At 49.4% G+C, this 27,486-nt stretch overlaps 1 protein-coding gene across 1 annotated transcript in view; it reads right to left on the bottom strand.

Annotated features, from left to right (window-relative positions):
• Positions 1 to 27,486, bottom strand: part of LOC144153541 (acetylcholinesterase-like) — a 113,950-nt gene that overhangs the window by 52,280 nt on the left and 34,184 nt on the right. The window contains exons 6-9 of the mRNA XM_077685169.1: positions 25,864 to 26,141; positions 12,417 to 12,643; positions 9,355 to 9,580; positions 8,479 to 8,728 (exon numbers count right to left, since the gene is read on the bottom strand). Coding sequence (XP_077541295.1) covers positions 8,479 to 8,728; positions 9,355 to 9,580; positions 12,417 to 12,643; positions 25,864 to 26,141 — 981 coding nt within the window. The remainder of the gene's footprint in view (positions 1 to 8,478; positions 8,729 to 9,354; positions 9,581 to 12,416; positions 12,644 to 25,863; positions 26,142 to 27,486) is intronic.

Genomic DNA, 27,486 nt, shown 5'->3' with positions numbered 1-27,486 from the left:
CATCGCACTGAACCGGCTGCAGAGATTAGTAAAGCGACTTTCTCACCAAGAAGGGCTGCTACAGAAGTACGACACAGTGATCAGGCAGTACTTGTTGCTCAACCATGCTGAAGTCGTACCCAAAGTAGTTCCTGACGATCGGGTGGTTTACTACATGCCGCATCGCGAGGTCGTGCGCGAGGAGTCACTGACAACCAAGCTGCGAGTTGTTTTTGACGCGTCCTCGCATTCACAAGGTGTACCATCCCTCAATGACTGTCTCGACAAAGGAACGAACCTCAACCCAGAGTTACTTCAGGTTCTGCTGCGGTTCAGGTGGTATCCCATAGCTATAAACTCGGACATAGAAAAGGCATTCCTTCAAATCGAAGTGCAAGAAACGGATCGGGACGCTTTCAGCTTTCTCTGGTTTGAGAACATTCCCACCAGTTCCACGGAAAAGATGGTCGAATGGAGAATGACGAGAGTGCCATTCGGCTCAACCTAAAGTCCCTTTCTGCTCATGGCCACTATCCACCATCATCTGGATACGGTGAGCGAGGACGACCATGACTTCGCCAGAAAACTGAAGAAGTCGTTTTACGTGGATGACTTACTCATAGGAGCGGACACATACAACGAAGGATTGGACGTTTACGAGAGATCGAAATCTATAATGAGTAAAGCTGCTATGAATCTTCGTAAATGGAAAACTAATAACAAGCAGCTTCAGAAGGTTTTTGACCAGAAAGAGGAAAACGTTGACGGAGCATCAACTTCTGGGACCGTGCTGGGAATGCTTTGGAATACAGAGCATGATTGTTTTGACTTATCGCCCAAAGCAGTAACCCAGTACTTGGCTTCGGTCACATCTAACTCGAAGCGTTCTTTGCTGAAGACGGCGGCCAGGATCTTCGATCCACTTGGAGTTCTCGCGCCATTTACTGTCATAGCTAAGATCCTGTTTCAACAATTGTGGATGAGGCAGGTGTCATGGGATGCTGAGCTACCCACCGATGTAGCTATGTTGTGGAAAGCCTGGTGCGCCGATTTACTCCAGCTGGTTTCGATTAGGATCCCACGGTGCGTGAGACATGGGCTTGACACAGTAGTGAAAGCTGCTGACATTCATGTTTTCGTAGACGCCAGCTTGAAAGCATATGGAGCGTGCGCATACCTCAAGGCTTCAGACACCAATGATCATGTTGTCACTTCCTTGATTATGGCCAAATCTCGAGTGGCACCGATGAAAGCCTTGACTCTTCCGAAACTGGAACTGATGGGCGCAGTGGTAGGAACGAGAATGGTGAAATACCTGCGAACATCGTGGGATACGTTGTCGCTGAGCGTTGTCATGTGGACGGATTCTACAACCGTACTCAACTGGATCCGAGGGCATCTGAACAAACAAAACCAGTTTGTCCGGAACCGAATACTTGAAATTACAACTGTAACCAAACCAGAGGACTGGATATATTGCCCAGGTGAAGATAACCCTGCAGATTTGTTGACGAGAGGTGTGTCGGCGACTACTCTACGTGAGAGTCGAATATGGTGGAGAGGCCCAGAATGGCTGCCGAAACCGCGTTCTGACTGGCCTACTGACCCAAGCAGATTGAAAGACGCTTGCGGGGAACAGATGGTGCCCCCACAGCCGGGTGATAAGGTCTCTCAGTTTGCAGGGGTGCTTCTTCAGATACAGGGAAATTCAGAGCCCATTTTATGCCTCGAGAGATTTAGCAGTCTGCAAAAGCTGCTGCGTATCACAGCACAGGTCTTCAGGTTCATGGAACGTTGTCGACGTACGCAAAGGTCCTTCCCTGCGTGGATCACCGCCGAGGAGATGGACAGGGCTGAGATTTTCTGGATACGGCATACCCAAAATGAAGTTTTCGACCGAGAGATCGGGCAACTTCGATGTGGCCATTGTGTCGACAAACAATCTGTCCTGCATAACCTCCACCCATTTTTCGACAACAACCGAGTTCTTCGTCTAAGTGGTCGTCTTCATGGAATGAAAGCTGCCTACGAGGAAAAGCATCCGGTCGTACTACCCAAGCGGCATGCCTTCACAAGGTTAATGGTTGTTGAAGCCCACTGTCGTGTATTTCATGGTGGCGTAGCGAGCACTATGGCCCAGTTACGTCAACGTTTTTGGGTTATTCATGCTCGGCAGGAGGCGGAGAAGGTGATTCGTGCTTGCTTCCTCTGTAAACGATTCAGCAGCAGACCTGTTAACGTACAACATGCTCCGCTGCCTGAGGACAGACTACTGGCTTCCAAACCATTCGAGGTAACTGGACTCGACTTCGCCGGTCCACTTTACGTGAAAAACACCCCGGGCGCAACTACTTCAAAGACTTATGTATTGCTGTTCACGTGCTCTACCACAAGAGCTGTGCACCTGGAGTTAACAACCGGACTCTCTTCGGACGCTTTCCTTCTCGCTTTTCGTCGGTTCCTGGCGCGCCGAGGGGTACCGTGCACTTTGTACTCCGACAACGCGCTCGCATTCAGAAGAGCTTCAAGAGATATCAAAGAGGCAAGGATGATAATGGGCACCTCTCCATTATCCTCATTTCTCGCCACCAACCGAATTAAGTGGAAATTCATAGTCCCAGCAGCGCCGTGGTGGGGAGGTTGGTGGGAGAGGCTGATTCGCTCCGTAAAGTCAGCCTGCGGAAGGTGCTTGGAAAGACGAGCCTGAGCGCAGAGGAGCTGACCACGCTTCTTACAGAAGTAGAAGCTGTCATCAATTCAAGGCCTCTTACTTATACGTACACCAGTGCGGAGGAGCCCTCGCCTATATGCCCTGCGCACTTTCTCATTGGAACTTCCTTGCTGAGCATACCTGGCCCAGGCAATGAGGACGACTCCTACATCAACCAGGTGACACGTGAAACCACAATTAGCAAGCTTCGGTACCGGCAGAAGCTTTTGGACCACTTGTGGAATCGCTGGAGAAGAGAGTATATCCTTGAGCTGAGGTCCTTTCATCATCATCCAAGTGCGTCCAACCGAAGTTTACAAGTTGGGGACGTGGTCTTGGTGGAGGCAACTGGCACCCCCAGGAGCCTTTGGTTGCTGGGCCGTGTTACAGAAGTTTTTCCTGGACGAGACGGGCTCACTCGGGCCTGTAGCTTGAAGACGCAGGATGGGAAGATAATTAAGAGACCGGTGCAGGCACTTCATTTCCTAGAAATGGGACCTCCATCTTCTGGTGGGGGGAGAATGTAGAAAAAGAGGTAGAGGAATAAAGAGAAGAGGAAGAAACTGCTCGGAACGGTGGCCTCCTGCCTCTCTGCTTCTCTTCGCCCGCCCCTTTCTTAACAACTTGTTTGAAACGAGCAGCTGACTCTTCGGTGGTTATCGGTTGTTATACGCTGGCGGCTTCGATAAGAGCTCCATTCGATTCAGACGCGATTCCCTGCAACGCCTGCACCGTTGCACGGTGCGCTGCACCAAACGCTCGATTCGCTGCTGCAGGAATGGTGCCGTGCACCTCGTCGCTCGATTGCTTATGGTGCTGCAGCGGTGCCGCCGCGGTGCAGAGAACCGCTGCACCTGCTACGGAGGAGGTGCAGCGAATCGCTGCCGTGAGCGTTCGGGCGTTGCGGGCTGGCAGGCGGTACCGGCAGTTGCGGCGACCACGTGAAAATGTCCGTCGAGCTCGAAGATGCGTGGGACAAACTTTGCGTCGCCGCTGATGCGTACAACGCAACCCAGATGGCCGTAAACATCCAGTTGTAGAGGACGACAGGCGAGGATGATTAGCAGACGACTATGCCGGCACCTCACTCGATTGTAAACACGCAGGGGCGCTACTGACGGCGCAACCGTGATGCACGGCACCGCGGAACCACGCTGCTGCATTGCACCGGCACCACAGAACTTCCTCTGCAACGTTGCCGTGCACCCCTTCTGAATCGAATGGAGCTAAGGCCTGCTCCGCGGCAGCTAAGCCTAAAATGGCGAATTTAAGTGGACAGTGGCGGCGAAGAGAAGACAAAACAAACAACGCGGGGACGAGGTATTACGTCACTGGCCGTTGGCCAATGGCGCGCGGCGTTCGCCGGCGAAAAAGAAAATGGCAAAAAACGAAGGAGGAAAGGAGCGCGGGCGAGGGCGAAAGGCGGCGAGATCTAAAGATGGCGCTACCTTAGTAATTTCAGGGACCTTACGCAAGACTTGACTACAGCGCCACTAGTTCTCGCGCCCGCCACGCGGCCCGCCTCTCCGGCGGAGCTTTCAAACTGAGTTTATTCTAGTAACGTTGGTACAGAGCTCCGCTAGCTCATGCAGCCTCTGCAGCACATGTTCCTACTACAACCCATTGGTTTTTACAATATCTCGGAGGCACCCACCAATAGGTTTGTTTATTTTGTTGTTTTGCACGTCAATTCCACACCTGCAGTATGATGCGCACCGCAGCGGAGAGCTAGGAAATATTTTGGGCACCTCGGGATATTCAACGATTGACTGTCCTGGTGACGACAGACGGACGTATTTCGTTATCTCGTCCTCCAATATTTTTCATGTGGTTGCAAAGGCAGAAAAAGGACCACATTTTTCTTGAACAGTCATTTAAATGCTTGACCAGTGCCACTGCCAGTAGCGTAGCCCACAGAAATGGAAAAGGTAGTGAGTGTGTTTGCGTCAGTATACAGTCAAAACGCGATTTAACGAAACCCGAGTTTACGAAAGTCCCGATTTTACGAAGATGTCCCGATACCTCCTTGGACAACCATAGAGCCCAGTGCTTCAATTAACTAGAAATAACGACACCAACGCTTTCATCTGTCCCGGCTGAACGAACCTTTTTTTGAAAAATAGAGCTCAAAAGGTGCCATCTTCGTCTATTTTGAAGATAGCGCCTCAAAATTGATTCATGGCGCGCCAAAGATCACATCGCGCAGCACCTTTGTCCTGCTTTTACGAAACTGCGCGGCGCAAAACGGTAGTTCTAATTTTGAGTGGAATTCACCAAATGGCGCCAGCGGTAAACAGTTTCGTTCGCACGTCATACATGGTATGCGCTGTTCTGATTCGGTGTTTGGTAGTAGGATTTCTCAGGGCGTGCTTTTTTTTCGTTGGCCATAGTTCTGCGTGTTGTTTCCATGCTTTTGCCCTTCTGTTACACCATTCTCTTTTAGAAATCACGCTGCTGTTGGGAAGTTGAAATTGTTTAGCTTACAGTCCGTCTAGCAGTGCTATTCGTGTGCACTGAAGTGGCATGTGCAAGCAAGCACACCGCTAAACTTTGTGACGATGTGTCGGACACAAGCGCGCCAAGAAAAGAAAAAGGCTCACTTTGGACGACAATGCGGACAGACTTCGTGCAGTAACAACTGGACAAAAAAATGTGACGGGGCTGCAGCACATGGCATTCCAGCCAGTACTCTTTCTATAACATTGATAGGGAAAGACGACATCCTCAGCGCCACTTCGTAGGGAACCCGTCACGCAGGAAAGTTCTAAAGAGTAAGCGGCGGCTGAAGACGTTCACGAGGAATTCGAAGATAGCGTAGCTGTCGTGCCGACACCGGATCAACTGACGGATGCCCTGGACTTGCTGCGGATGTTTCCGGGAACTGACGATGATACGGAAGACGTACTGGACGCATTGCACACTTACGAGAAATCCATGCGGCCGTCGCTTACACCACCGACTTGTTTGGTGGGGAGTAAACTAGTAGTCGCCCGGGGGCCGTTCTTGTTCAGGTAAGCGTTTTCGTGGTGCCTTTTCACATTCGAGGGCTGCAATTTTTATTTTACGAGCATTTACGCTTCGGAGATACGACGCCTCATAATCTTGCTGGATTCTGCTGCAGTATATAATCGAATGTACCGAATTAATGGACCACGAAATGGAAGAACTCTTTTTCCGTATTTCTCAATTTAAGGAAATAATTGTAGACTACCCTCAACTCCGTTAAATAGCATTTTTACTGCATTTTGGGTACATTCATTAAATGTATCATCAATCTCAGCTACCCTAGCCCACGAATAAACCGTTCGCTTCTGGCAGGGAGTCATAGGTCAGGCCTGCAGAGCAGTGAGTATAAAATCCACAATAAGAGGCCCCCGAATGTCGAGTAGTGTGGCAGGCATGCTGGATGATGCCGGAATAGCGTATTGTTTCATGCATATTACGTCACGAAGTAGGTGAGAAAGAGTAGATGATATTTAAAAGGGATTCAGCGTTTCATAGTCGGGTCTTAAACCAATGTGCGAAAGCTTGAATCAGAAGGCGTACAGTACAGAGACAAGCCCTGCGAGCGATTTAGAAAAAAAGAGTTTGTCGACCGGCGTTGTGGTCGCGATCATTGTAACGCGGGAACGTTTCGACGTGAAGCCGCGGGAACGCCATCCGCAGGCGACATGGGGAGTGAGAGATTGGTTAAAACAGTTAGTTCGAAATCATCTCGTCGCTTTGTTAGGATGTTTCTAATCAGTCCTTGGGAGCTCTGCTCGTCGAATCCAATATTAGCAGCCTTGGGTTGCGGACCTAGGTAGCAATGCCACTAGTAGTACGATAGAGGATGCGAATGATAGCTTTGAGCGGAGACAGTGGCGGCAGGAAAGCTTGAGGTACTAAATAGCGTAAAAAAACTAGAGACCACGCGAAATCGGCTGCACTTATGGGGTTCGCGTGGGGGTGGGGTTCGCGTAAACTGCTGGGACCGAATGTGGCTGACGGGGAAGATTGGAGAGTGATACAGACTGTCCTTGATGGGCTAAAATTCGGACAATTGGTCCAACGGCGGGTACGAAAGTGAGAAACCTTCACAATTTTTTCCCTCTCGTTGAGCCACCTGCGTCGCATATTAGAGCGCTAATGATATTCTGTGAACATAGCTGTGCTGTTTGGGCACACGACAAGAAGGCTGACATTTTGCGAGGAACGATTTTTGAGCGTTGCGCTACTTTCCTGTTGTCTACTCCGTATACATGGTCCCCTGACCATGCGGGCCTGGGCGGCCATCCCCGAGCAAACGCGGTGGCAAGGTTATTTTTCCAAGGTCCTCAGTGCCCTGACAAACCTTGTGGGGCGCCTACTTGACGAAGTGTGGAAGTTTTGAAACAGACTAAGTATTGGTTATCATGTGTGGTGCAGTGATAGCGCTCGACAGTCGGAGGCCCAGTGACCTTGTAGCATCCTCTGATTGGGCGAACGGTGGTGCTGCTTTGCCGCTGCATTATTACTTCCACGGGGGACGAACTATGCCCAATACAGTCTGTTGCCGAATCGCGCTTCCCGGGGTTTGGTTTCAGAAAGGATATCCACGGCTTTGAAAGGAAGGTGTCGGGATTATCTGTTTGGTTAAACCTTAATGGCAGGCCAGAACGCTTCAATCTTGAAGAGGTCATTGTGAACGTCAATGTCTTTTGGGAAGCACTGCGACATCTTTTGCACGCAGTCAACTACAATTTGCGTTCTATTAGAAGGTGGCTAGAGCGCCGTGAGCATTGCCTTACAGGGGAGTGCATATCGATGGTGTTGTTAATCTTCCGGAAAGGAATGTAGCTTGGCCAACCAAGCATCACTTGCGGATAATCGAATGCTCAAAAAAGGCGTTTACGTGATCAACACGAGCCCATGCGGAGAAATTTCGCGAACAATTTGACTGTATACAAAGCTGACGAAGGCAGGTGCAACGACGAAGCCTCGAAGAGACACGAGGGACGCCACAATCAATGCTTTTCTAGGTAGCTATGCTTAAAAGGTCATTTCTTTTTAATTATTTGTAGACAACGTTAGCGGATAAGGGTGGACAACGATGATTTTGGTAGGATGTTATGCCAACGTGTAACGCTAAGTTATAACAACATTCACAGGATTATCTGTACCGAAAGAAGAAGGGGTTACAAAAATGTATCTTCCAGAAAATGGTCATCACGCGAAGCCTGGACATATCTGAGGAAGGCCTATGAAAGTCACTAACCAAGTTCTTTACCAAATTTGAGTTCCTGTAACCGCTGCCGCAGAAAAGGGGTGACACGCTCCCAGCAAATTTTTAGCACGTGCTCGAGGTTCTTCGCAGAGAGATTAAACCAAATCTGTTCTTTAAGTCGTCAGGAAGTTTGTTGTGAAAAGCTGCAGCGTATCCTTCCGGCCTTCTTTTCTGCCAAGATATGCAACTGCAGAGAACACACCTTTGTGATCCTGAGGGGGAACTGCACTATGTATGAACTTTTGGGAGCTGACCTGAATCTTTTCGTTTGCCTGATCACGTCACGTTTGAAGATAACCTGAGTCCTTAGGTAGGCTATGGCATCTTTGGCCAAGTCCTCCATGCACAGGAGCTGTACAGGGCAAGGCATTGGCAGGCATTTAAACATGAACACCAACGACCTTACAGCCACCCACAATGTTGTGTTAATCCCATTTCGTTCTTTCTGGTTCAGTCTGCTTTCCACGCACGACAAAGTAGGGCAGATTCTAGGCTCTTCCCCTGAGGTTGGCTATGTAGGCAGTACGTGGCGTTCACTACTCACCGACCGTAGGTAGTGCATCAGGTCCGATGCCTCGTCCGACACAACCCCTACAAAGAAGGTGCGGCCCGTGAGCCGCGCGGCGTCCTGCAGCTTCGGTACGACCGTAGGCCCCAAGACGATGTCCGGCGACTCGGTCTCCCGGATGATGTCGGCCACCGATGCGTTCCGCAGGCAGTCCAGCTGCGCATGCGCGTCTTGCAGAGGGCACTGCAGCCTGCGCACTAGGTCGACGGGGCTGTTCTGGACGACCCTGCCGAAGGAACGCGCAGGGAGATGTGAAGGTAGAAGAAGGGACAGAGTTTCAGTTTCAGTTTATTTGGTTGCATCTTTTCCATGCGGTAGGCCTCCCGGGCGAAAAGTGAACTGCTTCACTTGAAGAAAGTCCTGGCCCCCTGTAGTGAGCGGGTTAATAGAATTTATTGAACTGCGACTACCAAAGCAACACGAATGTGTATGTGTTTTTGAGGGAGCTCCACACATCAAATTTGAGCTCATGGAGGCAATAGTCTAGGGCTTCGCAGCACCGTTAATAGTCTGCGACAATGAAAAAAGTTAGCCGCACTCATCGAACACCCAGCACACCATTCCTCAATACAAGGAAAGAGCGTGGAATAAAACCTACAGTCACTGATGTATGATGAATAACGAATAGGTGCGGCCAATTATGATTTGCTTGTATTATAAATAATTGGTCCTGTATGCCTTGATTTTTCTTGTCTTGACGTTCTTTTATTGCGTGTTGGTACCGTAGCGGGACAGTAGGCGTAGGGCTTTCCATTTTACGGTTTTTTAAAGCGTAGGAAAGGCGTTAATTGGTAGGAAATCGCAGCCATGGTGACGAGTAGGCCACTATGCAAGTGTGCCACAACGGCGAACCTGGCAAGCGGCGACTCGCTGTGCAGAATGGCCTTGGTGAAGCGCTGCTGTCGCCAGAACGGGTCGTCCCCGACCAGATGCGCGCCGACGGACCACGCTCCGGAGGCGCTGCCCATGAGGACGATGTCTTCCGCGTTCCCGCCGAAGTGCTTGATGTACGTCAGCACCCACTCGACGGCCAGCTTCTGGTCGGAGAGGGCCAGGTCTCCCGGGGCGCTGGATATGCCTGCTCTCAGAAAAGGCATCCATTGTTGTACTTATACTCATCTGCTAGTGTTTTGTTGCAGCGCAACATACACCCCCGAAATTATGCATGACACATGCATGTAGACGCTTTTGCTCATGTGCGTCCTTTCCGAACTGCTGACTTTACCCACCTTGCTGGCTTATGATTGAGGCTTCGATCGGGGCAGCGCGACATCGCCGTTTCAGTCGGCACATTTATGACAGGGAGATCTACAGCGAGGCAAAAATGGCCGCGTTTCTGTTTGGCTCTCCCCAAATGTCGTCGAACGACGATGCCCTTGTGCCGCTCCTGCCAGGTAACGCCCTCCCCTGACTACCGTTTCTCTCCCACACTCCCTGCCCCTTCCATCCACAAATAATAAATGAAAACTTACGTTTCCTCAATTAGAATCAATTTTCCGGCATTCTAATTCTGGACCGCCATCTGGGGGGGCCTCTTGTCACCGCTGACTCTGTAACAGCTCGAGTAGACATTTTTAGCAGCGGAGCTGTTTAGGGACTCGCAGTGTCCGGCGATGACGCCCGCAACGCCTCGCGAAGGTGCCCCGGTGGGCCGAGAAATGGCGCCACCGCCTCCACGTCCATCCAGTGCAAAATCTCGGCAAGTGGCGCACGTCCAACCGCTTACTTGTGCACCGACAAACTATCAGACTTCGCTGGTATCATCATGAAAACAGGCGTGGAAAAAGGCGTTGACGAAAAAGGAAATACACAGGACTACGCGATACTAGCAACTGGAAACATTTATTAAGGAACAAATATGTAGTACAACTGTCCCCGATAACCAAACAGATTAACACACACACACACACACCAATTATCCAAATAAAATTAACAATAGAAATAAAAATACAAACTCTCTTGTAAACTGTACTATCACCGCAAGGGTCGTCCAAGGAAAGGAAACTCGGCGTATTGTAGACTAACCGAAGGATGAACAATGCACATCGCACCCTTCCGGTTGATTTCCCAAGCTTCCATAATCGCCGTTTGCGTACTGCCCCCCTCCCCCCCCCCCCCCTCCTTGTGCCTTTTTTTTTTAAAAATGGGTACACTGAAAAGCCAAGTGCCTATTTAGCCTGCACAATAACCAACTATGTTCCCGTAAACGTTCAGACACCTTCCTGTTTGCCCGATCTAGACCTTGATACAAGCTTGCCACACGTGTTTTTTTTTCGCCAGTTTTTACGATAAATAAAGAGCAACTCGCCCAACTTTCCATCCTCCGTGGTGTGCATGAGCCAGACCTTCCAGTACATTGTCACCACGGCGAGTGGCGTTGTGAATGACCCAGGCATCGGCGGGAGGTGGCTGCCAGCGTGCCGAAGTCACCAATACCACTGCCGAGGTGAAAAAAAAGGTTGTCGTACACGATAGGTAATAACTTGTGGGCATTATCTGCTATCCTTAATACTTGCCATTAAGGAATAGAATAACAGAGTAATAGAATAACGCGCCGTCGTTATTCTCACTGCTCTCGCGCAGCACCGAACTTCCCTGCCGAGAACTTCCCACCGAACTTCTCTGCCCACAACGGGTTCGAGAGCGCGCCACGACTCTCGTAGCGAGTGTACGTTGTCAGTCACTTCACATGGAAGCGATACATTTCATAGTACAGGGGTTTATTACGGGGGAAACCACGATACAAACGCTACACTGCACTACGCACCTAGCCCCTGGGGCATATACCCCCGTCAGCGTATGCCCAGCCCCTAGTCGGGCAGCAGTTAGCGTCCGCCGGCGTTGGCCGGCCGCAACGCTCGCTGACATAGGGGAAGGGGGCTCTCTGTGGCCGCTACACATTTCCAAGCCACTCGACTCGACCGGGTGGCATCGGCGCTCGTCCGCTGACCATAGACGGCGCAAGCCGTCACATCGCGGACGCGGGGGCAACCCACCAATGAGTGGAATATGCCCGCGGAGACTCGCCGGGCATCCTAGATAAACGCACTGACGCAAATCGAGGCATGCGCTAATCGACACGGTGGGTGCCGTGACCCACGGAAGTGGGAAACAACGGAAAATGCAAGAAACGGCCAGAAGTGGCCGAAGGGCATTTACGTACCGTGCGATCGCTGCGCATCCCAAGGGCGGTCTCTCCCGGGGAGTCTCCTGCGCGCATCCCCCGTCGCCTCGTAGGGAGAGGAGGGAGGCGCGCGAGGATCGCCCTCGCCCCACCAAGGAGGAGGACGTCGCTAGCGCCTTCTCGCCCCGATTTGAGGGGCATGGCCCCCACATCCCCCTCTCCTTAAATGCCCCCCTGACGGTCGGAAAGCCGGCCATCAGATACTCATCCAAAAAGAACAACCTTAATGTAAGTAAACAAAGCTAGTGCCCAGCAGCCTCTACTCCAGCCCTTAAACAAACACTGCATTAACAACGCACGCTACACATACTTAAGATATACATACACATTATGAACAAGGTGTGAAACAAGAAATGTACACTATAAACAATACTCTACTCACTTGGTGAGGGAACTAATGTTACGCTATACAGAGGAGGTCAACTAAGGTTGCACTACGTACACTATACTACACGAACACTGCTGTTACTTATATTACACAACCTACGGTTAACCATAATGCACTAAGAACACTTAATTACATTAAATTACGTACACTTCATTACATTACACTAGATACACAGGTGTAGAAAGATACACAGAAGATGGAAATATTGCACTAAGTCCGCAAAGTGTTGCAGTAATCATCACGGGGCTACGCATTGTTCGGCAGTACGGGGCACAAAGGGGCGAAAAGATCCTCCCGCCGTCAGCGTTCGCTGTCGTCACCTTGGGGTGCCACGAGGCTCACCATGGAGTCTGTCATCGCAGAGTTCTCGAGGGGCGCAGATAATGGGCGGACGCGCAGGCGCGATTCCACCGTTGCGTCGAGCCGTGTCGCTCCGCAGAGGGATGGAGGGGGAGGAAGCAGCGCGTGAGCCGACGACCCACCAGAAAGGCACCTTTAGCACGTGCACCGGCTGGAAGCCAGGAGTCGGGATAGGCGCCGATGAACGGGGCAGCAGCCAGCGGCCCGAGCTTCAGCCCCACGCAAGGAAAGAGGGGGGTTAGGCGGAGTCGAAGGCATCCCAAGGTCAGCTCGGCCATTCAAGGCCCCCGCATTCCTGGAGACGAAGGGCACCTCTGCGCTCGGTTGTCGCGTCCCTGGCCGGAGCTAGCTAGCCGAAGAGGCCGGGGTGCCGGCACACACCACGCGCACTCATACACGCCAATCTGCGGTGTTGCCCGCGAGGATGGAACGCGGGGGCGGAAACAACCACCGGAAGCACACACGTCACATTCATCAAGGCAGAAGAAGCACAAGGATCGCCGCGGCGAACGGACGACGCCTTCGGCAAAAGTTCACGCACAGCAGACGCCAAAGAAGCGTTCGCACACACGTACACCACACTGCTTGGGCCGAGAACACGCAACAAAACAACAGCATCTGCAGTCCCCCGCGCGTCTGGCCCGCGAAAATCGTCCTAACGGCCGAGAAGACGCGGAGAACGAACCGACGGGCAGTAACTCACTCACTCCACACACAAAATGAACACATACACAACAACAGATGAGACAACGAAAGCTACCGCCAACCCCTGCAAAACGCCGCTCCCGATCTCCCCTCCCTCGTCCGCGCAAGGGCGAGCCGGACCGCGGCGGCGACAAGAAACGAGGGGCCGAGGGAAACCAACACCACCTACTACAGACTCGCCCAAGCAAGGGGGCGCCCCCATCACCCTCTCTAACACAACGTTACTGCTCTAACCCGCGTCTCGTTGCCGCGGAGCAACCGAAAGCAAAATACAAACTAAACCACCCTCAGAATTTCGAAGAACCAAAAGAGGAGAAAGAGACGGCCTAGCAACAGCCCGGAGTTCCCCCTCCACGGCGAAGGCGAAAGCCATTGCGCCTCTGTTTTTTTAGGGGCGAAGCTCCTTAAAGGAGCCATGAAGACAAAATACAAGTTTGTGTTATTCGAAAGATTTTGTGTTTTGTAGTGCCCCCAGCGCTTGTTCGAATGCAAACGCTGCTTTATTCACTGAGAAATTAATCAATCTATGTTAAAATTTTGATTTTCCCGCTAAATCGTGGGTTTTCGTAGCTGCAATGACATCACAGACCGCTCTGCAGCCTAGGATCCCTTTGAACGCGCGTCCGCTGTACAGAGTAGAGACACGTACACGCTGGGGCCGCCATTTTGGATCGCTCGCTCGCCTCCGAAGCAAGTCATTGTATCAAAATCGCGCTAAACGTATCGCCGCAACGCGGTTAACTGGCGAAGTTTGAATCAACATATCTGTTTCGCGTTGCTGGGTCGCGTCGGAAACGAAACGAACAACGCGCTGAGCACGTTGACCCAATCGCAGCGGCACGGGACCGTTCAAAGGGTGTCTCCACCCTGCACGGCAGAGTTGGTATCGAGGTATTCGCGCGTTTGTTTACGTTACTGCACCTAGATGGCGCCACCATACCGTGGCGTCGTTTTCTGCCTTTTTTTTTCGTTCTGGGAAAAATTCGTTTCGTGAAACATAGTGCTCGCTCGACAAATATGTTCACGTAAAATCCCGTCGCGTCAATCAATCGGCCAGTGTCGTCTGAGACAACCCCAAAGCCCCGCAGTCCTGTGCAGCTAAACAAGAATAGTGCGCGCAGTACCAACAACAGCAGTACGCAGCGGTACTTCTATGTTTACATGTGCTTTCGTAACTTACACTTAGCACCATTCTTACGGTTTTAAAAAGAATGTGCCCTAAATTTAAGGGAAATAGCTCGTTCGGCAGGCTTATACTCTGCCTAATTTTCGTTTGCTTTTGCCGCCCTCCGCCAATCGCAGAGCTGTCTCGTGTGACGTCATAGGTTCTGTTGCGGGAAATGAGCTAGTGGGTCGCATGGCCATTCCCTTTTTTCCTAATTATGTGGCTTATTTGAGCGAAGTTTACGTTAAAAGTGGTTTCAGTATGATTCTAACGAGGCAATCTTTTGAATGAACCAAACATGTGTTTTCTCTTCATGGCTCCTTTAAGGCGTGGGTCTGTCCATCCTCGACGTATGTATGTAGCCACCTCTAGTTTAGTTCTTGGATTGTTTACTAGATGGCGTCGCTACCTCTAGTTTAGTTCTTGGATTGTTTACTAGATGGCGGGGAGCGTTGTAATAAAATCCGTTCGCTGTTGGCGCGCGCTCGGAGTCGCCCGATGGATAAGGCTGCAGATGTGCGAGCCCGCGAGGCAGAAGCGCTCCGTGAAGCTGCGCAACGCCGCCGCCAAGTTCCTGCCGTAACGAGAGCGGGAGGCCGAAGCGTGTCGTCTGGCTGCGCGACGACGCCGCCAAGATCCCAGCGTTCGAGAACGAGAGGCCCAAGCGTCACGGCAACGGCGCGAGGACCCTGCCGTACGCGAAGCGGCACGGCTGCGGCGCGAAGAGGATCTCCAAAACGTCAGAGAACGGGAAGCGGCGAGAAAGCGCGCGTATCGGCAGGCAGACCCCGATGCAGTGAGAGCTCGTGAGGCGTCTGCAAAACGCATCAGGCGAGCTCAGCCCCAAGGTGCCGACGCGCGGTTTAAGCGAGACTTTCTAGACGTTACGTTCGGACACAGATGTAGTGGGCGAACTTTCACTGAAGAGTCACGGTTTTACCGATGATTTCCCCTCAGGAGCTTCGCCCACTCATCATCATTCACCCCGTGGATATGCTGTGAATTTTTTTTTTCGTCTCCTCAACACTGTCAAAACTAAGTCTCTTTACACTTCTCTATACAGGATGCTTGGGACTACACTCTAAACATTTTTTCCTCCCATATACTCCCTTGAGGTTCTTTTTCGCCTGTCCTCTAGTGGTCCTCCTTGTAGGAGTTTTTTTACTACATGGAACAGGGAGGTTTTCTTTACCTCCTCAAAACAGGGCGTTTTTAGGTTATAGAAAGGAGGTATTTAGGGAGTGTTAAGAAATGTTCGGGAGAATTGAAGGAGGTCAAAATGGAGTATTCTTTACTTCCTGAAGGGCGTTTTTAAGTGAGGTTTATGGAATTTATAGGCGGTTGAATAGGAGCCTATTATGGCTCCCTTTGGAAGTACTTTGTTAGTTTAGGGGCGTTTTTAGGAGGTTCAAGGGAAGCATTTACTTCTTTTGAATGAAGTTTGACGAAAGCTTGGGGAGTTTTGTAGGCCTTCCGAAAGGAGGTTTTCAAGGCCACAAGGGAGAATTTCTAGTTCCCTGCGGGAGTACTGATTTCACACGGTTTTTCTCGATTTCAGGTTTATTTCAAACGAACTTTCGCAGACAAGTTTACATGGTACATGGTGTACACAAGGAGATTCCTAAATAAATACTTATGGCGACCTCATATTGGAAATCACAAATGGTATATTGCTAAATAACACGCCAGTTAGGAATTGAAGACACCAATACGATGATAGTTGAACAAACCGTAGAAACAATATTACTACAAGAACTGGAAATACACGAAAAACAGATAGGCACAAACACAACCGCATGGTAAGTGAAATCATTATAGAATACTAGCGAATCGAGAACGCGTCAGTACTTATCAGAACTTATCAGTACGCATCAGCGCTCAGTACACAGTGAAAAAAATGGTTGCAGTGGTTTACAACAACAAAAAAATTCAGTAGGTGGTGAAATGAGCGAGAGCTGTGTGCTAGTTGAAGAAATTGTAGAAACAATAATAATACAAGAACTGAAAATACTTGAAAAACAGATACGCACAAACACAACCGCATGGTAAGTGAAATCATTATATAATACTATAGGATCGAGAACGCGTCAGTATTTATCAGAACTTATCAGTACGCATGAGTACTAAGTACACAAAGTGAAGAAAAAATGGTTGGAGTGGTTTACAACAAAACAATTTTTCAATTTGTCGTGAAATGAGCGAGAGCTGTGCAACGATTTGATATTGAAAGGTAACAAGCATTTTGTAGGTGGTAAAGGCACAAGAGATAAATGATGTAGGAGACAGACTGCAGTGAGAAGGCTATGGATAAACGAGTAATATAAATAACGAAAAATATGCTGCAGAAAATACCAGTGCGTTTTGATAAAGACACAAATGCGCCAAGAAAAGTGACGGAGTCTGACGGGTCAATTGCAATGATTTAGAACAGAATGGGTGGTATCGCGACAGCTTCTTTAGAGTGAGAACAAAAAGCCATGAAATTCGTGTTTTTCGGATAATTTTTAGTTGATTCATTTCGCACCACTTGCCAATATTATTTAGATAATTGTTTCAAGTTAAATTAGTTTGTTAATATTATTGCGTCACTGAAAGATAGTTGTATTATCAGCATACAGAACGGCCCATCAAATATCCCCTTTTCAGTAAAAAAAGAAAAGAGAAAAAGTCAGAAATATAACACGGAATTCTTTTTTACTACTATCCAATGATTACAGGATTGAAAACAAATATTACTGAGCGATATTGATGCGGTAAAAGTTAATTAGTTCTAAATCCTTCACACGTGGTTTGGTGCTGGCAAGGTGCAAAAAGACATGTTCCACTAACGTTAGAGCTCTGTATGCCTTCTTGGGATATTGAATGTTGAAAACCCAGAACGATGCAAACAGACTACACAGTCCTCCCAGTAAAGATGATGCAGTCAAGACACGCTGGCCATCGATGAGGAGGCTAACTTCCCCGTTCACGGAATGCAAGCCGGGAGTCAGAGGAACATCCGCCTGAAAAAGCAAAAAAGAAAAAAAAAGCCCCACACGTAAAATTCAAAACAGACACTATGGTTAAATGGACTTAATTATTCGGCACAGTAATAAAATTGTAAGGCCAGGTTCCCTGCGAATTCCAGTACCTAAATTAGGAATGCAAAGGCTTCATAAAACCAAGTGCCAGTACATTAACCGTCGTGGCTTTTGCAGCAATAAAAAAGATATTACTTCCGCACAAAATACTCGAGCACAACTTTAAATGACAGTGAAGATAAAATGCAAGTCTCTGTAGGTTGATAGATTAGTTTTTGTTTTTGACTGAAAAACACTTTGGTATTGCATGATTTTGTTAACTGCTTTTTCTTGCTTTAAGATGCCAGCTTGCATCTATTCTAGTGAGTGGGCACACAGTTAAAGATGCAAGCCCTTACACTGCCTCTCCCCAACCATGGTGGCTCACTTTCATAGAAAAAGTGCAGCTTTTGTGAGCTGGACGGCTGTTGCAAGCCGTGGCAATACTCACTTCTGCTGGAGGGGCCAACTTGGTTTCCGAATGCAGCCTTGCCTTGTACAGCACAGCCTATCCTGCCTTAAGATCTATGAAGTCATTCAACTCGATCATGTATCAGGATCTGCAGAAGAAAATCGTGTCAGCAAATAATGAATTCATGCCGGACAGGCACCCACTGTTTCAGTTATACTTGCAGATACCTCCACCTATTTCCCTCCTGGTGTTACATCCAAAGCTAATTTGTTGCGGCTTGTCTCATCAAGTATGGTCATCTGTCATAACACAGCTAGTCATGCCGGAAAGTCCTTCACTGGGTCAGAAAACAGTTTATTTTTTTACAGTAGTGATAAACTATGCGAATCAGTCATCCGTATTCTGAGACCTTAATATTCTGTGTCACCGAGCTGACAAGCATGATTGGTGCATAAAGAAAAATTGTAGCCGCAACCATTACTACAGCCTTGTTAGCTAACGTAAACCTCGTTCATGGCACCAAATTACTTGTGATTGCATGACAACAACAAAAAACAGCTGAAATGGAAACGCTATTCTCGCAAACTTACCAACGCTGCATGCCACACACACGTGCCTTAGTTAATTTACCGTGATTGTAGAAGTTTCCGTCACGCAAAACCACAGTGCACTTTTTGGAGCTGCAAGCTCCGAGTCAAAATCGAGTGGCAGATGAATCGAGTAATTTTTGTGTATGGTCTTACTATTGATTATGACAAAGTTATTACCAACAAGAGAAGATTGTGTGCATTGTTCTTCTAAAAAATGATAACCTTTTTTATGCCCGGCAGACTTCTGTCATGCTACGGCAAACTCGGTTCTCTTCCATAAGGGCATGAATTTGTGTTTTTAATTACGTGGCCTTAGCTGGCGACTGACGGGCCCCGATTGTATACAGAACAGACCCTCATTATCATCCGAAAGGGAATACTAAAAACATTTCGGTTTCGAACCACGTCGCCGTCGTGGTCCACACTATATGCATTTAATCGTTCGATAGGCTCATAGCATCTTTTACGCATGTCACCGTTTCCTTAATAGGGTACGCTGTTAGATGTGAAGAGTCGACTCAAGCGAGCAAACAACCCCACCGAATCTACAGGGCACAGTTTTCGAAGGGGGTGGCCGTCTGATCTGCGGCTTTCGCCGACCAGAGCGCTAAGAATGAGTCAGAGCCTTGAACGAAAACAACACAAAGACTTATATTTGGACAGGCAAGCCATCAGGAGCGTTAACAAATAGATATTACAAAGTAGAGCAGTTAACTAAAAAGAACACGAGCAGTTCGATGCATATGAGAGACAGAGTCCCACAATATTCACCGACCGGGCCCGACGATGCACCGCTGTCGGAGGCGATTCAGCTACCTGGGTAACCGTCACGTTGCTTTGAAACGACGCCGCGCGCGACAAACGATTTCATCTCGAATGCCCTGTTACAAACCGGCCTACAAAAGAATGCGAATGCATACCCGAAAAGCCACAAACAAGTACAATAAAACGAGTGTGCGCTTTTTTCTTTCCCCGTGCGTGTACGGGCTGTGTGCGGCACGGGTACTTGGCAGTTAACCCTATCCAAACGTTTGACAAACGCATCGACTGATGACAGACCACTTACCAGCGAGCTATCCACAGCCGTCGCCGTATCCAAATGATGTTAGCGGCCGTTCCTCGTGTGACAGGGGCACATAAAAATCTTTCCACCAAATGGCACTACTAGTCCTTCTCAAATAAGAAAAAACGATGGCCCAAGGCGAGGCTTGAAGCTCCGGCCGCACCGGGTCACCGGCCGCGCTGCGTTGATAGCACGAAGGTTGTTTACATCCGGGCAGCAAGTCATGCCGCCAGGGCAAGTTGAGTCGCTGCAGTCGGGTGCGTTGGCGCGCTGGCACGAGAATTTCAATCGTCTATATATGCGCAAGCAAGCGAAGCAGATGAGCATTGCAATTGTTTGCAACGGCGAGAACTGTCTCTTTGTTATCAGCAGAGTTTGACAACACCTATCGCCAAAATAAAGAGATTGAAACAACACGGCCGCGCTGTCTGCCTGTGATCGCGCTGGCTGAAGCACCTATACGGGTATACGTACGGTATGGGGTTTGTAGCTGCATGCAACCGTCGCGTCCTGCTTACTCGTTCTAATTAGCATTAGGCCACGGTTGAAGTGCTGATACACGGAAACAACAGAAGACTAACATGGCGACCGCCCGCTTGAGATGATTATCCCAGATGGGGAGTTTATTTTGGACGTGGTAGTATACAAGGAACCGAACGCCATCGCACAAATGGTGTTAAGTCGTTCTAAATCCTCCCTTTTGCTACACGGATGGGCAACGGTACTACCATGGAGGTTCGTCCACTTTTTTAGACCATGCCTAGGGAGTCCATTTTTTTCTATAAGTACTTTTCAGGGCACATTACTTGATTAAAACTCCATTTCCGGCTAGTTTGCGTTTACAGTGTAGAGAAAGAAATGCACAATTCTTATCACAACCATACGAGCACTACCAAGGAAAGATGCAAGCATGTACACAGAGCGCCAACACTAACAAATACACAGCAAAGAATTCACAATAAGAAACATGCGTTCTCTCACTTACATAGCGGGCTGGAGAAAGGGTCAACTGGCTCACCAGGAATGGCCTCGGGAGGATTGTTGACAAGCTGGGGTGCGTGTGCGGGGTCATCAATCGGCTATAACCGTCATCAGACCAGGCGACTCCACAAAGGTGATGTCGGCAGAAACGGTACAATGTGTCCGCCCAAAACAGTCGGACGTACCGAAGGTGCTCGGGCCACGCCACGGGTAAGCCGGGCGCGGTATTGCCACGTGCTCTAGGAATAATCCAGGTGCACAATTTCCACACTATGCTGGCGGCACATGACTAAAGTCATCACAGGCCAGGTGTCTCCCAACAATGGAAAACCCAATTAAATAACTAAAAATGTCCCACTTCACACCTGCCAGTGACACTGCGGCTGGTCATTTAAAAGACCTTCGAGCCTACCAGACTGTATGGCCAAGGTGAGCTAAGACAATGACGCAACAATACGCATATCTGACTTTTCGGGACTTTCGCCTTTAACCGTTCATACTCATTAACGGTGGCGTGTATTACACCACGAGCCCCCAGTCGGCCTAGCGAGACACCCATCCCCGGAACCACCAGCAATACAAGCTGGTCCCTGTCCCCAGTGCCCGTTGCAAAGCAAGTCAACGTCACGCCGCTCCGCCTACCAAAGGCGGCCGAGAAACTGCTCGGAAAAAGGAATCGTTCCGCCAAAACCATGGCTAGCTGTTCGGGGTGAATACGTGCGGTACATGGCATCCCCACTGAAGGAACCGGTCGCAGTAATCCCTATAGATACGAGATCAAGCACTAGCTTGAACCCTCTGAGTTGTGGAATGAGGCTACTCGAATTCAAGCATCTCTTTTAGCACCCGAGCGTGGGTTGCGTCAAAATCAGCCTCAAAATCGAACACAGCACGAAAGCCCTATGCTCTCATGCTCGAAGCAAGGAAAACCTCGCGCTCTCGAGCTCCGCCGGCATCCACAAAACAAGGAGCCGGTCCGGCCGGCGGCCCGAATGCGGGCTCTCACCGGAACGTACACTGCACGCAACTAGCGTGCCTGGCGCGGCCAGCCGATTGCACAAGCAAAGCTCGCTACGGTATGGCAGCAAATGAGCAATCAAACGCTACCCCACGTTCGGGCGCCAGAAATGTGGGCATTATCTTATCCCTATCCTTAATCCTTGCCATTAGCATTAAGGAACAGAATAGAATAATAGAATAACTCGCCGTCGTTATTCTCACTGCTCTCGCGCAGCACCGAACTTCCCTGCCGAGAGACTCGGCCCACAACGGGTTCGAGAGCGCGCCACGACTCTCGCCGCGAGTGTACGTTGTCAGTCACTTCACATGGAAGCGATACATTTCATAGTACACGGGTTTATTACGGGGGAAACCACGATACAAACGCTACACTGCACTACGCACCTAGCCCCTGGGGCATATACACCCGTCAGCGTGTGCCCAGCCCCTAGTCGGGCAGCAGTTAGCGTCCGCCGGCGTTGGCCGGTCGCAACGCTCGCTGACACAGGGGAAGGGAGCTCTCTGTGGCCGCTACACATTTCCAAGCCACTCGACTCGACCGGGTGGCATCGGCGCTCGTCCGCTGACCATAGACGGCGCAAGCCGTCACATCGCGGACGCGGGGCAACCCACCAATGAGTGGAATATGCCCGCGGAGACTCGCCGGGCATCCTAGATAAACGCACTGACGCAAATCGAGGCATGCGCTAATCGACACGGTGGGTGCCGTGACCCACGGAAGTGGGAAACAACGGAAAATGCAAGAAACGGCCAGAAGTGGCCGAAGGGCATTTACGTACCGTGCGATCGCTGCGCATCCCAAGGGCGGTCTCTCCCGGGGAGTCTCCTGCGCGCATCCCCCGTCGCCTCGTAGGGAGAGGAGGGAGGCGCGCGAGGATCGCCCTCGCCCCACCAAGGAGGAGGACGTCGCTAGCGCCTTCTCGCCCCGATTTGAGGGGCATGGCCCCCACAAACTGTACACTCCTCCGGCTGTATGCGCCCACCACCCACCCTCGAACTTCGGACCATTAGCGCAGGCTCAGAACTCCTCCGGAGATGACTCGAGATCTCTGTTCATGCGCCAATGCACGCGGCGCACCACCACCCCCAATTATGCACCAATAAACCACCAAACCTGCGAAAGTGAGCTTCGAGTATGCGTACACACCGCGGAGAGTGGCGTTGTGATCCACCCCCGCTTCCGCAGGAGGTGCACGCCACCGTGCCCAAGTCAGCTCCGCTGTTTCAGCCGTTTTTAATTGATAACTCGGAATAGATAAAGGAATTGCGAAGTTGAACTGGCTCTCATTTTTAGTATGTACTTTTTTTCATTTTTATGGCGTTCTTTTATTTCTCACAAAAAAGCAATAGCATGTATATTTTTATTAAAGGAGCGCGGGTTCTATCAGTTATTTATGTACTTACTTTCTTTTCAAAAAGTTCCTCATGCTTTCTTTTTGTTTAACAATCCTCAGATGTGCGAGCATGTCACATGTAGCAGCTGGGAACGGTCTTTCTTATGTGAACTTCTTGATTGATTGCAGGATTTAACGCGCCCACGCAACGCAGGCGAAGAGGCGCTCCGTTGTGAAGGGCTGCGCATTAATTTTGACCACTTGGGGATCTTTAACGTCCGCAAATCTCGTACACACGGGCGTTTTTTCCTTTCGCCTGCATCAGAAAAGCAGCCACCACGGCCGGGACCCGAACCCGCTTCCTCATGCCGAGCAGCACAACGCCGTAGCCACTGAGCCCCCGCGGCGGGTTTATGTAAACTTCTTCATCAAACCTTATTTCCACTTGCGGCTGGTCAGTTCAATCGAGTGACACGCACTGAGGAAGAAACTTTTCGCTCTAGGCTGCGCAATAAAAGAGATCAAACGTCCCTTTCCTAAACCACAACGTAAGACACGCGAAGCGTGATGAAAAACGCGCAATGCACAGCTACAACTGATGCTGAGCTTCATCAATATTGCTTATATACGTATAACACATGTTTTTTTTTAAGTTTTGCTAATTCCAATGCAATCTGTCCTCCTAATTCTATTTTAAGCGAAATATAATTAAAATACTCATTCCTACTTTGCTTACGCAATTTTTTGTATTTCATTCTTTTTTTGTTGTCCTAATTTTTCGTAAAGATGTTCTATGCTAGGGAGCGAGTGCCCGCACCACCGCTTGCTCTTCTGTCGAACGAATCACCCGTGGCCTACCCATCAATGTGAGAACGTGAATTCCGGTCATCATCATGATCCCATTTCCTTAAGGTTAGCTTAGCTGTATTTGAATAACTGCGCTTAAACGGGACGAAGGCTTGGCAGAAGAGGGCTCTGTCCCGTTTAATCGTTGGTCCCGTTTAAGCGCTGTTGTTCAAATGTTAAGCATGTACAAACAAGCCCGCACTACCACTCTTTACTGTGAGGTGTTTAGCATAGACACATCGCAAGTTCAGGTCAGATATGTCAAACTTCGCTTAACTACCGTCTTTGAAACTCGGATGAAGCGAAATCAGCCTAGCGCTGCACTCGCCGTGGCTCGAAAACAGCTCGGTCCTGCACGCACTCCTTGTCGGGTTCGTCTGGCCGGAATCCACCCGCAATTTTCATGCCAGCGTGCGTGTTTGTGTTAGAACGCGCAACCTTTAAAGGGATGCCTTCCGGCAATAGCAAGCTTTCGTCTGGACGGGAGTGTGCATAGCTTAGGATTTCATTATTTCTGAATAGTGTCGTTATGTATCGAGGCATAGGATACCTCACAGTTAAAGTAGTGCCGGCTTTTGTAGCTGTCTTCACTTGACGTTATATTGCGAAAATATTTAGCGTGATTCCTTTTGAGGGTTAATTAGCAGCTGGTAATGGCTGCTAATGAAACGCTTGATAATGTGGACGGCACTAGTCAAGATGCCGGTGAGAAGCTGGAAGCACCAAGTGCGCCCACACCTTGCAGCTCCTTCTTGGGAACCGGAGCATGCACATTACTCCACCTGATTAAACAAAGTTCGCAGTACCAAGACCGAAATTCCTTAACTGTCACAATTCCGACAAGCTTCAAATTAGGACACCGTATCGTGAAGGTGTCATATGCTGTATGATATCATTCCGTAGTTTCTGTTGACTAAGTGTTGTTGATGGGGTCGAAAAATGCGGCGTCTATGGACGGAATGGGTAATAAGTTTTTGTTTAGTAGGCACACAGAACAATGGCTTAGTGACCGCCGCTCCATGCGTACGGAATTAATGGAGCGTATGGAAGTAATGTGCATATGGAAGTAATGGCGGCTGCTACGGCCGTGAATGAGGTCGAGGTAGCGGGTGCTTGTTATGAGGTGGTGGGGCCGCCAAGCACAGCACTCACATCCGCAGCTCCACTCTCCCCTTTCCACTTCAAACTGCGCTTGCCGAGGCGACGCCGGGCACCTCTGTACTTTGCTCGGGTTTTTATTATTGTTCAGCTCGTGCTAGGGCGCACTTCGCCTGTGGCGTGGGAGCCGTCTCTCGGCAAACGGCGACAGCGGTGACGCCAGTTCTTCGCTCAATGGGATAATCAATGCTCTTGTAATAAGTGAGTTACCGGGAGTGCCAGGGAGGAGTCGGAAAGGAGCGGGGGAATTCAAGGGAAATGAAAGGGGGTGCGGTGGAAGGAGTCGGTATGTCCTATGGGGAAGAGGGAGAGCGGGAAAGTGTGCAGCAGGAGAAGGAGAGCACAGATGAGGGGTGAGTAGTGTGAATGGGAATGAGAGGCTATGAAAAGCTTAGCGAAGTGGAGTAGGGTCACGAAAGGAAGCACGTGTGCGTGGAGATGGAGGAGGGAGGGCGAGTAAATAAAAAATGTCTGTGGGTGGGGAAGGGGGAGAGTACAGAAAGTAAATGAGGAGGGAAGGTGTCTAAGACAGAGCGGAGATGTGGAAGTAGTCGGAAAAGGACCTACAGGAGAAGAACAAAGGTTAGTTGACGGGAATTCGAGGTTGAGGGTTAGAGCGGTGGATCATGGGGTACCAGGGGAAAAACAGGGGGCATGGGGCAGAAAAAAGATGGAAACAATAAATGATCGAAGGGGAGAAGAGGATTGGCGGAGCAGGGTGGCAAGGATCAGGGTTTTCTAAAGAAATGAAATGAAGTGCAGGGAGAAGATCGCGGGGCATATGAGGAGGGAGGAGAAACGTTGGATTCTGAGATGGGTGGTGCTGGTAGGAAAGAAAAGGGCTGATTAGATGCGAATGGGCAGGGGTGGTGTCAGTTGGAGAGAAAGGACGCGAATGTAACAGAAAGGAGGGACAAAAAGTGCAGCGGGTATGGGATAAGGAGCGTAGAATGGCGAATATGAGACAGTGGTTTACAGAAACATTTTCTAGGACGTTCACTGCAGCGGAGCAAGAACCTACACGACCTATCTTTTTGGTGGTTTAGTTGTGCTTCTAGACCAGCGTAAAACATGAACTTGAAAACTTATCTGCGACGGTAAAGATATGGTGACTGAATAATTTTGCGCCGAGGACTTGCCGAGGTTAAGGAAGCCGAACACTCCCAGGCGGAAGTTTGGGGCCACCACGACCAGGCGCCCGAGACCGGCCATCCATCGGCCATCGTAGAGGTTGTTGTCTCCACTCTGGAATCCCCTGGAGTCGAAGAACACGAGCACGGTGAGGCTGCAGTCCGGATCGGAGTCCCTCGTGCACGGAGTCCACACGTTCAGGTGAAGGCAGTCCTCGGTCGTGTCGTTGTTCTGTCGCACAACCTGCGCAAGACATATAGCATGGAAAGCACCATCCTCGATCTCCCCCTAAAGCACAAATGAACTGCCTTTTGCTCTAAAAAGAAACAACTGGTACGACTGTGATTTCAAAGGGATATCAAACACTGGGCAAGCGCGTAAAAACTTGCAGAGGGCATTTACGTTTAGGTTCATGCTCATCTCAATATGCTCATCTCAATATACAGAATAATATATATCCTCTGCGCTACAGACCACCATGGAAGATACCATTTTCTCGTACCACGTACGGGACGGAACGAATTCGACACGCATTACCAGCTACACTAAACTACCTAGATGTAAGACGCATAGACATCCTAAACATGCCTCGTAAAGGTATTTTTGCATTGTTCTTGTGAGGGCATTTGTCTTCACAAAATGTCGTTTTTTATTTTTACCAAGTTGTGCTTCCATCGCATGTTTCTAAGAATGTATGATGCCTCAAAATACTTTTCTGTACCGCAAGCAGCCTGACCTTGTCACGGTACTCACTTACTGCCCTTGTTTCGTTTGTTGTCTGGTTGGTTATTGCTTATTTAATGCAATGCTGTGAGTTTTACGTCCTGTGTCATTCTCCAATATTGCTTCTTTGTATGGCGTGTGAGCTGCGGCATCTGCAGTATATGTATACATATGTGTCTGGTATGTATATGTATATATGTGTGTCTGGTATGTCTGTGTGCGTATGCGCGTGTGCGTATGCGCATGTGTGTATGTATATGTGTGTATGTAGATATATAATGTATATATATACCTTTTTACTCCAGCGTTGAAGAGAATGCTTCGCTTCACGAGTGAGTTACATATAATTTTGACGTGTGAAATGCACATTTACATGCATCATCTCGGTTTTATTGTGTTGTATGCTGGGTGAAATTTTTAAGCGAATCTTTTAATCGAAATTTTAAACGAATTTTACAATCTGTATTTTCGTCTACCTTCTTCTTTATTTCCTTCTTCCTCTTTTTTTCTTTTTTCCCTTCTTTTCTCTTTTTTTTTTCTCGCACCTACCACTGCTGTGCACGGGTGGATGGAGCTTCGTCAAGCTGCGAAAGTGCGGCTTTTTTCTCCGACCACCTTTTTTTCGTTGTATATATGGCGAAAAACAAACTTCTCTTTGATTGATTGATTGATTCAGGTATTTGGATATGGTTACTTCGTCATGGAAGAAACATATTGGAACGCAGTAAATGCATTCAGCACTTATTCTTTCCAAACAAAGATGGTGAGGTGAAGCCAGAGGGAGAAGGACTAGCCGCAACGTTGGTCAGCGCCGCGGCTCTGAAAAGACACGCCTGTGTCGCTTAAAGGAGCCATGAAGACCAAA

This window comes from Haemaphysalis longicornis, unplaced genomic scaffold (assembly GCF_048455015.1).
Source record: "Haemaphysalis longicornis isolate Haplotype H1 unplaced genomic scaffold, Haemaphysalis longicornis Haplotype H1 scaffold_9, whole genome shotgun sequence".
NCBI lineage: Eukaryota > Metazoa > Arthropoda > Arachnida > Ixodida > Ixodidae > Haemaphysalis > Haemaphysalis longicornis.
The sequence above is the reverse complement of the archived record's forward strand: the minus strand, read 5'-3'. Positions and strand labels throughout refer to the sequence as shown.